This window comes from Bos grunniens, chromosome 21 (assembly GCF_055505025.1).
Source record: "Bos grunniens cultivar Pamir isolate PY7600 chromosome 21, Bosgru_T2T1.0, whole genome shotgun sequence".
NCBI classification, from domain to species: domain Eukaryota; kingdom Metazoa; phylum Chordata; class Mammalia; order Artiodactyla; family Bovidae; genus Bos; species Bos grunniens.
The window spans coordinates 69,402,163-69,415,423 of NC_141185.1; the positions used below are offsets into that span (position 1 = coordinate 69,402,163).

At 42.1% G+C, this 13,261-nt stretch overlaps 1 protein-coding gene across 1 annotated transcript; it reads left to right on the forward strand.

Annotated features, from left to right (window-relative positions):
• The first annotated feature begins 7,949 nt into the window (after positions 1-7,949).
• NDN (necdin, MAGE family member) lies at positions 7,950-9,578 on the forward strand. Its single transcript, XM_086365415.1, has one exon. It carries the CDS (start codon positions 8,037-8,039, stop codon positions 9,012-9,014), a length of 978 nt encoding a protein of 325 aa, XP_086221541.1. The 5' UTR covers positions 7,950-8,036; the 3' UTR covers positions 9,015-9,578.
• The last annotated feature ends 3,683 nt before the right edge of the window (positions 9,579-13,261 follow it).

A 13,261-nucleotide genomic window follows, 5' to 3' on the forward strand; every position in this document is an offset into this window, starting at 1 on the left:
AGACCAGTGGTGTGGGGGAATGGAATGAAGTTCAAGAGGAAGGTGATATATGTGTACTTATGACTGATTCACACTATTGTACAACAAAAACCAACACAACACTGTAAAGCATTTTTCCTTCAATTAAAAATACACTTTAAATTAAAAAAATAAATACATAAATAAAATAAAAATACACTTTAAATAAAGGATAATAAGTAATAAATGCACCAGGACATACACAAAAATTGGCCATTTAGATGAAATATAACAATTCCTTAAAAATCACATACCATGAAATTCATCCAGTATGAAAAAGATAATCTGATAAGGCCCACATTCAATTTAGAATGTTAAATAGGTAGTTATGAGCCATGTGAAAAGGAAATCTCTAGATACTGGCGATGCCACTGAGAAAAATTCTACCAAATATTTTAAATAAAATAAAAACAATTCTATACATTTTCTTCTATAAAATTGATGGGTAGCGAACTTTCTCTAAGTTATTTTAAGAGTTTTTGATATAGAGTCCAGAGGGATGGTATGGGGAGGGAGGAGGGAGGAGGGTTTAGGATGGGGAACACATGTATACCTGTGGCGGATTCATTTCGATATCTGGCAAAACCAATACAATATTGTAAAGTTTAAAAATAAAATAAATTTTAAAAAATCAAAAAATATTCAATTGTTAAAAATTAAAAATAAATAAATTAATTAATATCAATAAATTATTTTTAAAAAAAGGTAGCACAAAAAGAAAAAATTATAGGCCAATATCTCTGTAAATACTCACATAAAAATCCCCCCAAAAATATTGGCAAGTAAATTCAGCAATATATAAAAATAATTATTCACTACAAACTTATACCCATAGTCTGAATGAACAGGATTTATTTTCAAAGAGGTGTTGAACATGAACCAATCTATTTTTACAGGTCCAGTGAGGAAAGGAATATATTGTCTGGAAAGACACTTATGTGACCTGACATCTTAGTTAGCTGTCTTTCCTCCCATCTCTCCACTTGTAATTTTCAATGTTTCCCGACTAGAGTCCAAACTGCCCATAACAAGGCTTCTGCCTGCACAGGGTGAAGGTGTCTTTTCTTTTCTTACAATTCTTTTTTTGTTTTTTTCCCATATCTGGAAGGCAAGTGCACATGTGTTGAAAGGGGGAGATGTGTCTAGATGTTGGTACCTGTGTGCTGTGTGTTATGGTCTCATACAATGAAAACTGTCCCACCCTCACATCAGGACTGTCCTCTTGCAAGGTGATGCTATTTACTGTGTTCATCTCCCAGACTTCTATTGTCAACCCAGGCATCTTTCCTGAGACATACACATCCAGGTACCTACTGGACATGTCCCCTCCCTCTACCCAGGTCCGTCTCATTCTAAATAGTCTCAGGAAGTGGTGCATCCATATCGCAGCTACAAAATACTGCTCAATCCCAGCCACCCTGAGACAGAATCCCACTGGTCTTGATATTCACAATCTCCCTTTACCTTTCATTAGTATTTACAAAACTACTGAACATACCACACATTGCAGTCATCTCACATGCTGACAAAGTAATGCTCAAAATTCTCCAAGCCAGGCTTCAAAAGGACATTAATCATGAACTTTCATACGTTCAAGTTGCATTTAGAAAAGGCAGAGGAACCAAAGATCAAATTGCCAACATCCATTGGATCATTGAAAAAGCAAAAGAGTTCCAGAAATATATCTACTTCTGCTTTACTGACTATACCATAGCCTTTGACTGTGTGGATTACAACAAACTGGAAAATTCTTAAAGACATGAAAATACCAGACTACCTCCTGAGAAATCTGTATGTAGGTCAGGAAGCAACAGTTAAAACTGGACATGGAACAACAGACTGGTTCCTAATCAGGAAAGGAGTACATCAAGGCTGTATATTGTCACCCTGCTTATTTAACTTATATGCAGAGTACATCATGAGAAATGCTGCACACAATGAAGCACAAGCTGGAATCAGGATTGCTGGGAGAAATATCAATAACCTCAGATATGCAGATGACACCACCCTTATGGCAGAAAGTGAAGAAAAACTAAAGAGCCTCTTGATGAAGGTGAAAGAGAAGAGTGAAAAGGTTGCCTTAAAACTCAATATTCAGAAAACGAAGATCATGGAATCTGGTCCCATCACTTCACGGCAAATAGATGGGGAAGCAATGGAAACAGTGTCAGACTTTATTTTGGGGGGGCTCCAAAATCACTGCAGATGGTAACTGTAGCCATGAAATTAAAAGACGCTTACTTGCTGGAAGGAAAGTTATGACCAACCTAGACAGCATATTAAAAAGCAAAGACATTACTTTGCCAAGAAAAGTCCATCTAGTCAGGGCTATGGTTTTCCATTACTCATGTATGGATGTGAAAGTTGGACTGAATGAAAGCTGAGCACCGAAGAGTTGATGCTTTTGAACTGTGGTGTTGGAGAAGACTCTTGAGAGTGCATTGGACTGCAAGAAGATCCAACCCGTCTACCCTAAAGGAAATCAGTCCTGAATATTCATTGGAAGGACTGATGTTTAAGCTGAAACTCCAATACTTTGGCCACCTGTTGTAAATAATTGGATCATTTGAAAAGACCATGATGCTGGGAAAGATTGAGGGCAGGAGAAGAAGGGTACACCAGAGGATGAGATGGATGGATGGCATCACCAACTCAATGGACATGAGTTTGGGTAAACTCCGGAAGTTGGTGATGGACAAGGAGGCCTGTCATGCTGCAGTCCATGGGGTCGCAAAGAGTCAGACACTACTGAGCAACTGAACTGAACTGAACTGATTATATACTGTTTCTGTTCTACTCTCTGAGACAGTATGGTGGCTTGTGAGATATGCATTGCAACATGAAGTATAATTTTGCTTATTTAATTGTTGTCTTGCTTGTTTGTTTATGGCCTTTTTGGTCCGCTATTTCTCCTCATTGTGGATTATAGAGATGGTGTTTCTCCTCATTTCTTTCCCCAAGCAGTAAGACTGAGAGGCAGTGTTTAATAAATAGTTGCATCAGTTCAGTTCACCCAGGACTGATCTCCTTTAGGATGGACTGTTTGGATCTCCTTGCAGTCCATGGGACTCTCAAGAGTCTTCTCCAACACCACAGTTCAAAAGCATCAAATCTTTGGCACTCAGATTTCTTTATAGTCCAACTCTCACATCCATACATGACCACTGGAAAAACCATAGACTTGACTAGATGGATCTTTGTTGGCAAAGTAATGTCTCTGCTTTTTAATATGCTGTCTAGATTGGTCATAACTTTTCTCCCAAGGACCAAGCCTTTTCTAATTTCATGGCTGCAGTCACCATCTGAAGTGATTTTGGAGTCCCAAAAAGTAAAGTCAGCCACTGTTTCCACTGTTTGCCTATCTATTTGCCATGAAATGATGGGACTGGATGCCATGATCTCAGTTTTCTGAATGTGGAGCTTTAAGCCAACTTTCTTACTCTCCTCTTTCAACTTCATCAAGAGCCTCCTTACTTTTTCTTCACTTTCTGCCATAAGGGTGGTGTCATCTGCATATCTGAGGTTATTGATATTTCTCCCAGAAATCTTGATTCCAGCTTGTGCTTCATCGAGCCCAGCGTTTCTCATGATGTACCCTGCATATCAGTTAAATAAGCACAGTGACAATATGCAGTCTTGACACACTCCTTTTCCTATTTGGAACCAGTCTGTTTTTCCATGTCCAGTTCTAACTGTTGCTTCCTGACCTGTATACAGATTTCTCAAGAGGCAGGTCAGGTGGTCTGTTATTCCCATCTCTTTCAGAATTTTCCACAGTTTATTGTGATCCACATAGTGAAAGGCTTTGGCATAGTCAATAAAGCAGAAATGGATGTTTTCTGGAACTCTCTTGTTTTTTTTGATGATCCAGCGGATATTGGCAATTTGATATCTGGTTCCTCTGCATTTTCTAAAACAAGCTTGAACATCTGGAAGTTCATGGTTCACATTTTGCTGAAGCCTGGCTTGGAGAATTTTGAGCATTACTTTGCTAGAATGTAATGAACGCAATTCTGCAGTAACTTGAGCATGAAACACAAGGCATTATCCATTTTTAAAATGGATTGCCGTCCAAAGTCTCCTAATTGGTCTTTCTGCATCTCCCTGTCTACCTGCCCCAACTCCAGACTTAACTGTGATTCTAGTTTACTTTTCTTAATGACACCCCTGACCCTGTAACCCTTGCGTGCTAGCAGGCTACAGTGTGTGTCTGGATAGGACTAGAAGGTCTCCAGTTATAGGAATGCCTTTGGGCCTCAGCTGCACAGGCATGTGCAGTGTCCCAGTAGGGAGGCTTGAGGGGTGAAGGGCCAGTATTTTGTTTGCTCTCCCATCCTCCCAACTGTTGACATCAGCACTGCCTGTCCTCACTTATTCTTTACTGAAAAAAAAAAAAAAAAGGGCAGCCTAACAGTCCCAGTGTAATTAGTTTACTCCCACGGACTGAGCTACTTTTCTAAAATGAAAATCTTTCAGGCACATGATAGATGTTGCTCAATATTTGCTGAACACATTAACACAAAGTTCTCTGTCTCAATTCCTTGGCCTGCAAGGCATTTGGGGCCCCTTTGGGGCCTCCAAGGTGGAGGTTACTGCCTATGTGAACAGGAAAGAGCCTGAAGGATTCACATTTCATATGGGGACTCTGGGCCCCTGTGTTGTGAGCATATGTCCACTGGAGGCTCTGGGTGACCCCCCTTCCTCTGTTCACTATGGAAACCAGTGCCAGGACAGGCCTCTCCTATTCCTGAGTCTGCCAAGAACAGCCTATTCCACAGCTGTGTAATCTGTTCCATATTACAGAGTTTGAATAACTCACCAGCAGAACTGTCCACATCAGAATATTTTAGGTTATAACTTTCCCACATACTTCTTGCATCCATGGAACTTCTATTTATATAATCCTGATTTAAAGAGTGGCCCTTCATGAGTCTTATGGGGGGAGATATTTTTCAGTCTTCAGGCTTTTTGATTCTAAGCTGCTGGATCTGAGAGAACTCATTGTCCACATTGAATAGGGCCAGCCCTGGAGATGTTCAGTGATCCCAATTAATCTTTATTGGCAAAGCATCACTGGAACTCCAGACCCAAGTCTTGACCTGTGAATTAAAGAAGTTGTCAATGCCTCAGGAGTACTGACTTCCTTTTCTATTCACAGTTGTCACCTGCCTTTTTATCTTATTGTTCTGAAAGTCTGCATCTCTGAGTTATGAGGAGGCATCTTATCATGTTGCTATTCTCAAGCTGTTAAGCTACTGACCACTGCCATGACATAACTACAGGTGCACTCTCTCTACTTAAAGGATATTTCAATCTGTACTTTTTCGCATTCCATCTCCATGGATTTTCTTTTTTGTTGGAAAATGGAACCTTTACCACAAAACTATTCTTGGAAGAAAATATCCTGTTACCAGGTGTACAGTTGGGCTTCAAGGGTAAGCAGCACTAGAGGTTTACTATGTACTTAGTTTCAAATTTGGCATCAGTTCCAAAGCTTTAAACCTTCTGAGTATAATCCCTCATAGTGGTTCTAGTCCACAGACTCTGGGATAGTATTAAACAACCCTCCCAATAGAAGAGAGATGTGGAGTGAGCTATGGCAGGTGTGTCTTCCACTCATCATGGGAAATGTCACCAAAATGAAGACCAGTGTGGCTCAGGTAGCATTTGAAACACATGCAGTTCTCCTGGTCAAAGATCTGTTATGCCACAGCAAAAGAAGCTTTTATAATTTTAAAATTGTTGTGCTTTTATACTTGTTTATATAATTGCTTTCCTACTTTTCCTATGTAAGTGTTAACTGTTGTGCTCAAGCTTGTAATTTAATTTCATTAATCCATTAAATCTAGGAGGGTGAAATACGAGGATGTAATTTTATTAATCCCACAATACCAAAAAATATGGTCCATGGCCAAAGCTGAGCTGAGATTTAAATAACAGCCTCAAACATTTTCATTATTAAAAATAACTTAAATGAATGCAATCACTAAACCAAACAGAAACAAATAAGTATCCAAATGAAATAAAAAAGAAAAAAAATAGTGGAAATAAACTGCAAGAAATGAGGATTATTTTAAGAAGAATGGGAGCAATCAATCAATTTAAGCCATTCTTACATAATGATAATTGAAAACACTAATATAGCTGATACTACTCTGTAAGGACTATTTAAAAAATAGAAATCTATAAATTAAAGAGAAGAAAATGATGAATAAGAAAAATTCCAGATGAGGTATGTCTAAATGATCTGTAGGAATTATCCTTGTGAAATAAGAGATTAAGGGGTGCTATTGGACTGAGGTCAAATTGGTCCTCTTAAAAGTGATATAAGCATGAAAATCCAAAGATAAAAACAGCTAAGGGAAAAACCCTTTGAAGTCAATCTACTTGAGTAAAATGAGAAATGAGAAAGGGGTACAAGCTAATAAAGAGAGGATTCTAGAAATGTCAAAGCAATATTGTAATATGAGTTAGGTTTCGAGTGACAATAGCCAGACTCACTGAGGGCATATGTAAGAAGCTGCCGGCTTGAGGAAACCCAGGTATGGCTGAGAGACCACATTGGCTTATACAAGGCATGTTGATTAGCAGCAGGAACATTGGATCCAGAGGTTTCTGTGCACAATTTTTTTAAAGGATGCATCTCTGGGACTGTCAACTTTGTTTTTGTTGACAGTCCCAAACAAAACTGCAGATTTGGTTTCTAAATTTGAAAATTGAAATACAACCACCAAGTATTACATCTCAAATCACTTGTTATCTGGGAAAGTTTAGGAGATCTAGGTCAATTTAAAAAAGGAAAAAAAAAAGGGGGGGTGAATCTTGGGAGAGATTTGCATGTGATACTATTTAGTATCTGTGGAAGATGGGAATGTTGTGCTGTAAGAAGGCAAAGTTTCCACAGGAAGAAAAGTAGAGGTTGAAACAGTCATAAAGAGAAGGAAGGTCCTGGAAAAACAGGTGGAAAGACATAATATGAGTCTATGCTAATATAATTTCTGTGTGAGGGGATTCTAATGAAACAAAATTTACATCAAAATTACCCAGTGGAATTGAAAAACCAAAATCAATGACCATTAGAATACTAACAAAATCGTTAGTATATTGCCTTCAAGAGAACTTCGATCACACTCGGATTGACTACATTCTGCATTTCTTGTTTATAACTCTTTCATGTGGTAGGAAATCAATGAATTTTCGTTGTTATTCTTCAGAATTCCAATTTGTCCGATTAGTCCTCCTGGTGGCTCAGAGGGTAAAGTGTCTGTCTGCAATGCGGGAGACCTGGGTTCGATCACTGGGTCAGGAAGATCCCCCGGAGAAGGAAATGGCAACCCACTCCAATATTTTTGCCTGGAAAAGCCCATGGACGTAGGAGCCTGGTAGGCTATAGCCCATGGGATCGCAAAGAGTCGGACTCCACTTAGCGACTTCTCTTTTTCAGAGTTGACATGTTTTCTTGGGCAATCCTAACTGTTCTCTCAGTTTAAATTCTCACACTGATCTGAAACCTAGTTGACACACCAGCCTAGTTCTTGCTCTCGGATTGATCTCTAACTTGATTTTGGATATACCTAATCAAATGTTTCCTAAGAAAGTCAGCTTCAGCATCTCAGAAGCTTAAATTGCCATCTGTCCCTTAAACTTACTCCTTCTCCAGTGCTCACCCATCTCCCTCCCCTCCTCCTCAAGAACTCCTCCTTAGCCCTAACAGGACGCCTGGGGAGGGGGAGTGATCATTGAGGCCCATATTCTAGCGGACCCTCTATGCTTACTGGGGGCCTCCTAGCCCCCTCCTGCAGCCCACCAGGAGCCCCGCCCGCCAACGCGACTGCCTGGCCCCAGGCGCGCGGACGCGCAGGCGCATTGGCCCGGCCCGCCGCCGCCCCGCCCTGCCTGGCCTCTGCGGAAGGCGCCGGGCGCAGCAATGCGCACTTCCTCTCCAGGAGTCGCGGAGGGAAAGCAGACTCGAAGAGCTCTTGGACTCTGCGGCCCTGCTCTTGCGAGACCGAACAGATATGTCCGAACAAAGTAAGGATGTGTGCAACCCCAACTTTGCAGCCGAGGCCTCCAACTCTGAGGTGCACAGCAGCCCCGGCATTCCCGGGGAGCCCTCTTCTCCAGGGTCTCAGGCCGCGACCCTCACTGAGTCGGAGAGCCCTCCCTTAAGCCCGCCTGATGCCCCTCTGGTCTCGCTGCCTCCCCAGGCTCCAGGCGAAGAGGGAGACCCGAAGGCCCTGCAGCAGGCCGCTGAGGAAGGCCGTCCCCACCAGGCCCCGAGCACAACTCAGCTCAGCCCGGCGCCCCCGGCCCCGGCCCAGCTGGTGCAGAAGGCACACGAGCTCATGTGGTACGTGCTGGTCAAGGACCAGAAGAGGATGATCATCTGGTTTCCAGACATGGTGAAGGATGTCATCGGCAGTTACAAGAAGTGGTGCAGAAGCATCCTTCGGCGCACCAGCCTCATCCTCGCACGCGTGTTCGGGCTGCACCTGAGGCTGACCAGCCTGCACACCATGGAGTTTTCGCTGGTCAAAGCTCTGGAGCCAGAGGAGTTGGACAGGGTCGCTCTGAGCAACCGCATGCCGATGACAGGCCTCCTGCTGATGATCCTGAGCCTCATTTACGTGAAGGGTCGCGGCGCTCGAGAGAGTGCAGTCTGGAACGTGCTGCGCATCTTGGGGCTGAGGCCTTGGAAGAAACACTCCACGTTCGGAGACGTGAGAAAGCTTATCACCGAGGAGTTCGTCCAGCAGAACTACCTGAAGTACCAGCGCGTCCCCCATGTCGAGCCCCCTGAGTACGAGTTCTTCTGGGGCTCCCGTGCCAGCCGCGAAATCACCAAGATGCAGATCATGGAGTTCCTGGCCAGGGTCTTTAAGAAAACCCCCCAGGCCTGGCCTTCCCGCTACAGGGAGGCTCTGGAAGAGGCTAGAGCCCTGCGGGCGGCCCACCCCACTGCCCACTGCCCCCGCAACAGTGTCTCAGAGGACTAGCAAGGTCTGGAGGCAAATGGAAGTTTTCTGCCCCTCACCAGGGTGGAGGAGGGGTGGGAGTGTGGGACATTAGAGTATTCAGGATCTACAGTGCAGTATTTCACGTGTAACTTTTAAGTTTTCCGTACAGTGCTTTTATACCTCTTAATGCAATGTTGTGTTCATTTCAGTAATATTAGTGTGTAGGATTCATGCATGGTTGTTTGTAAGTAAGCTCAGTTGGTGCTTTCGCTTTTGTGCTACCTTTCTTGAATTTTTTGTACCAGAGATGTGCTAAACTTATGAAATACACTGAGACATTTTCCATATTCTTTTACGTGTGACAGAGGCTGTGTATTGGGGTAGATTGGTCTTGGAGAGTTTGGAAAAACTCCCCAGAAAAGCTGGCCTAAGCAAGAGAAAAGTTGACCCCTGTCTTTGTGCTCTGCCTGGGCACAAGAAACATCCCTGTGGAGTTTGGTAATGTGGACTGAAACAGACTCAATGTGGGCACACTTTACTAAACACAGATACAACCTCACCATGAGTAAAGTTTAAACATTAAAGATTCTTGTGATACAGTCATTCATGGAAAAAGTGTACTTTATCTTCTTAACAGAATATTATGGGTTGGGAATGGGAATTACAAAGTATACAGATAAAACTATTTCATCTAATAGGATGGGGACGTGGCTCATAAATTTGTGAAGTGCATAGTTTTATTTTCAGAAAGGAATTCACAAGTTCATATCAAAGCTTTGGCAAGTAGAGAGAAGTGCAAAAACCAACAAAGGGATCATAATAACATCACATAGAAATAACAAATGTTGATATTTAGAGTAATTGCCTCTCTTACATTTTCCATATTTTCTAAAAAATAATAGCTGTCTTTTGTGGGCACTAAGAGAGGCATTGTACTAAACCCTGTACATATATTTTCTCTCTTTAATCCTCACAATAGCCTTGTGAAGCAGGCACCATGGAGGAAATACAGGAATAAAGCAGATAATTAACTTTCCCTGGATCATAAAGGCTTCCTGGGAGGAGAGGCTTGGTTTTAGGGTTTGGACCCAGACTGAATAGGCCCAGAGCCCATACTTTTACCCACCTGCCTCCAGCTGCCCCCCTGACTCCTGCCTTTTAGATTATGCCTTTAAAAAGTTCCATGTTAGTGTCTGTAGTTCTCATGTTATAGCCTGTACTTTTAGCTCCCTACTCTCAACACACACACAGCTAAGGATTATTACTGATGAATCCTCAACATTAATTTTTTAGGGGGATTAAGTCATATTATGTACAAATCAAGAAACTTCATTTTGGAGAGATTAATGGACCTAACCAAGTCCTGTTCCTACTTAGCAGTGAACCCAAGATTTGAAGCTTGGTCTTTTCTGAAGGACTGTGCTGATGGAGCTGACTGACCAGTGGTCTGGAGGAACACACATGGGACACCTTGGAGAGGGATGTGGGGTTGGGGTGGGAAGGTCACCTATTGGGGTGTCTCCAAAATTGCCATGGGCCACTAAGCAACCACTCAGAGGGTGGGATGTGGTCAGGGAGGGGCAGTATCTGAGGATAAATCTCATTATGAAGCTTAAACCTGCAAGGGGGAGAGAGAGAAATAGGATTTAATAAGACCAAAAATCCTTCAAACATCAGAACATTGAAAAAGATCATTTGGTTAAAGCCAGACCCTTTTCTGGGGAAGATGGAAAATGAGGGGAACACATAGGTGACATCACCACCTAAAGAAGTAATCAGAGTTGTATTTGTGTGAGAGAATTACTATCTGAATTGGGAACTAGGATTCCCAGCACTTAAATAACATTACTTAACAGGCAGGTGCTGGTGCTAAAGTGCTGAAGAAGCCTCCCATGTCCTGAGACGAAGTTTATCCCTTTTAGTGAATGTCCTGTAAGGTCTCTTGTGGGGAGTAGTGGGCATTTTTGCAATAACTTTGGCAAGTGTGCCCTGGCTTTGATGCTACCTCTTAAACTCTGAGCCAAAGCTAATTCAGACATTTTAAAACTGTTAAAAAAAATTACCTCACTCTCAACCCAAAACTTCCTGCAGAAACAAAACAAACCTGCCCCTTTAAATATAAAAGTCTCCCCTGCTAACCTGGGGTGCTGGACACTTTCTCTAATGCCCTAATTCTGCTTGAAGCAACTGTTTAACTCCTGAACACTTCTTTCATCAAACCCAGAAGTCACTGGCCATGCAGTCCTTTTACTTCCCAGTGTTTGTATTTGCTTTCCTTTTTGCCGGAAGAGACTGGGAGAACCACCCCAGAGCTTCTCCCAAGTTTCCTGACACAGGCACATCACCTGTGCTGTAGAGGACCAAATCTTGAGAGGACAGGATCATGAGAAATGAGAAGCTGACCCCAGCAAGCTGACCCCATGTGGGCAGGGCTTCTCAGCTCCTATGCAGGGCTTGGAGACAGCCAGACCCTGAGAGAGAGGCTTCCCAGATGCAGGACAGAGCTAATTCACGACACCAGGTCCTGCATGGGGAGTAGCTTGGGGCACAGGCAAGGAACATCCAGTATCTTTCTTGGATTTTCATGCTGGGCTCAACTGAAAGTTGGGGGATTCGTCAGGTGTATTCCAGAAGGCTTATCTACAAGGTGCTGCGAGAGCTCCTTCGGAATGCAGTCTGCAGACCCTGGATGTTCCAGCCAAGATGACAGTGTGGTGAAGCCCAGACTCCTGCTGCTGGGAAAGAGTTTCTAATTCCCTGTAACATCTGATGCTTTATCAGACTGTTTTGCCAACAAGAACCTCACTTTTTTACAGACACCCGCATGCATATTTCACTATAATTAACTTCACTTAATTAAAGTCGTGGAGGGGAAAAAGGACCTGTGTAAACTGAATGCAATTAGCTTCCAATTAAAATTATTTTAAAAAATAAAGGCTTTACATAAGTAAAAAAAAAATGTAATGCCATCTCATATAAGGTATTTTGAAAGCAAAATAAATGACTTTTGTAGTAGCATTATAAAAAAAGAAAAGATTTTTTTTTTTGAAAAGATATGTTTTAAATGAACTTCTTATGCAGGTATATATTTCCTCTACTTGAAAAGTCATCTATAGCCTGCTCCACTTGAGTTTTACCTGAGCAGCTCATGAGCATCATTTCCAGTGGGAGTACGGTCTGGCCTTGAAAGTACAGTCATGTTCTCCTAGTATTACTTCCAATAGCATCCTAAACTGTTCATTCAAACTGTTTATAAGTAAGTTTGTTTTTCTTTTCCTGGGATGTACGATGTTGTTCTTGTTCAGTTGCCCAGTCATGTCCAGCTCTCTGTGACCCCATGGACTGCAGCATGCCAGGCCTCCTTGTCCCTCACCATCTCCCAGGATTTTCCCACGTTCATGTTCATTGTATCAGTGATGCCATCCAGCCATCTCATCCTCTGATGCCCTCTTCTCCTTCTGCCCTTAAATCTTTCCAAGCATCAGGGTCTTTTCCAATGAGTCGGCTGCTCACATCAGATGATGAAAATACTGGAGTTTCAGCTTCAGCATCAGTCCTTCCAATGAATATTCAGGGTTTATTTCCTTTAAGATTGACTGGTTTTATCTTGCTGTCCAAAGGACTTTCAGGAGTCTTCTCCAGCACCACAGTTTAAAGGCATCAATTCTTTGGTGTTCCACCTTCTTTATGGTCCAGCTGTCATAACTGTACATGACCACTAGGAAGACCATAGCCTTGACTATATGAACCTTTGTTGCAGAGTGATGTTCTTGGTTTTCAATTCACTGTCTAGGTTTGTCATAGCTTTCCTGATAAAAAGCAATCATCTTCTGATTTCATGACTCCAGTCACCATCCACAGTGATTTTAGAGCCAAAGAAGAGGAAGTGCTTCCATCTTTCCCCTTCTATTTGCCATAAAGTAATGGGGCTGGATATCATGATCTTAGGGTTTATATATATATCATGGTATCCATGATCCAATATATATATATATATATATTGGGTTTATATATATATATATATATATATATATATATATATATATATATACACACACACTGTTTTAAACCAGAATTTTCATTCTCCTCCTTAACCCTCATCAAGAGGTTCTTTAGTTCCTCTTCAAAATGCCTAACTGCCTCTCTCATTTTCACCATTTCCTTGATGCCTAATTTAGGGAGTGTCATACTTACATGCAGGCTTTCCAGGTGGTCCTAGTGGTAAAAAACCCACCTCCCAATGTAGGACATGCAAGAAACACAGGTTTGATCCCTGGGTGGAAAAG

Bases quoted from the DNA above. Each gene is read 5' to 3' on its own strand.
- NDN (XM_086365415.1), top strand. From the start codon at position 8,037: ATGTCCGAACAAAGTAAGGATGTGTGCAACCCCAACTTTGCAGCCGAG.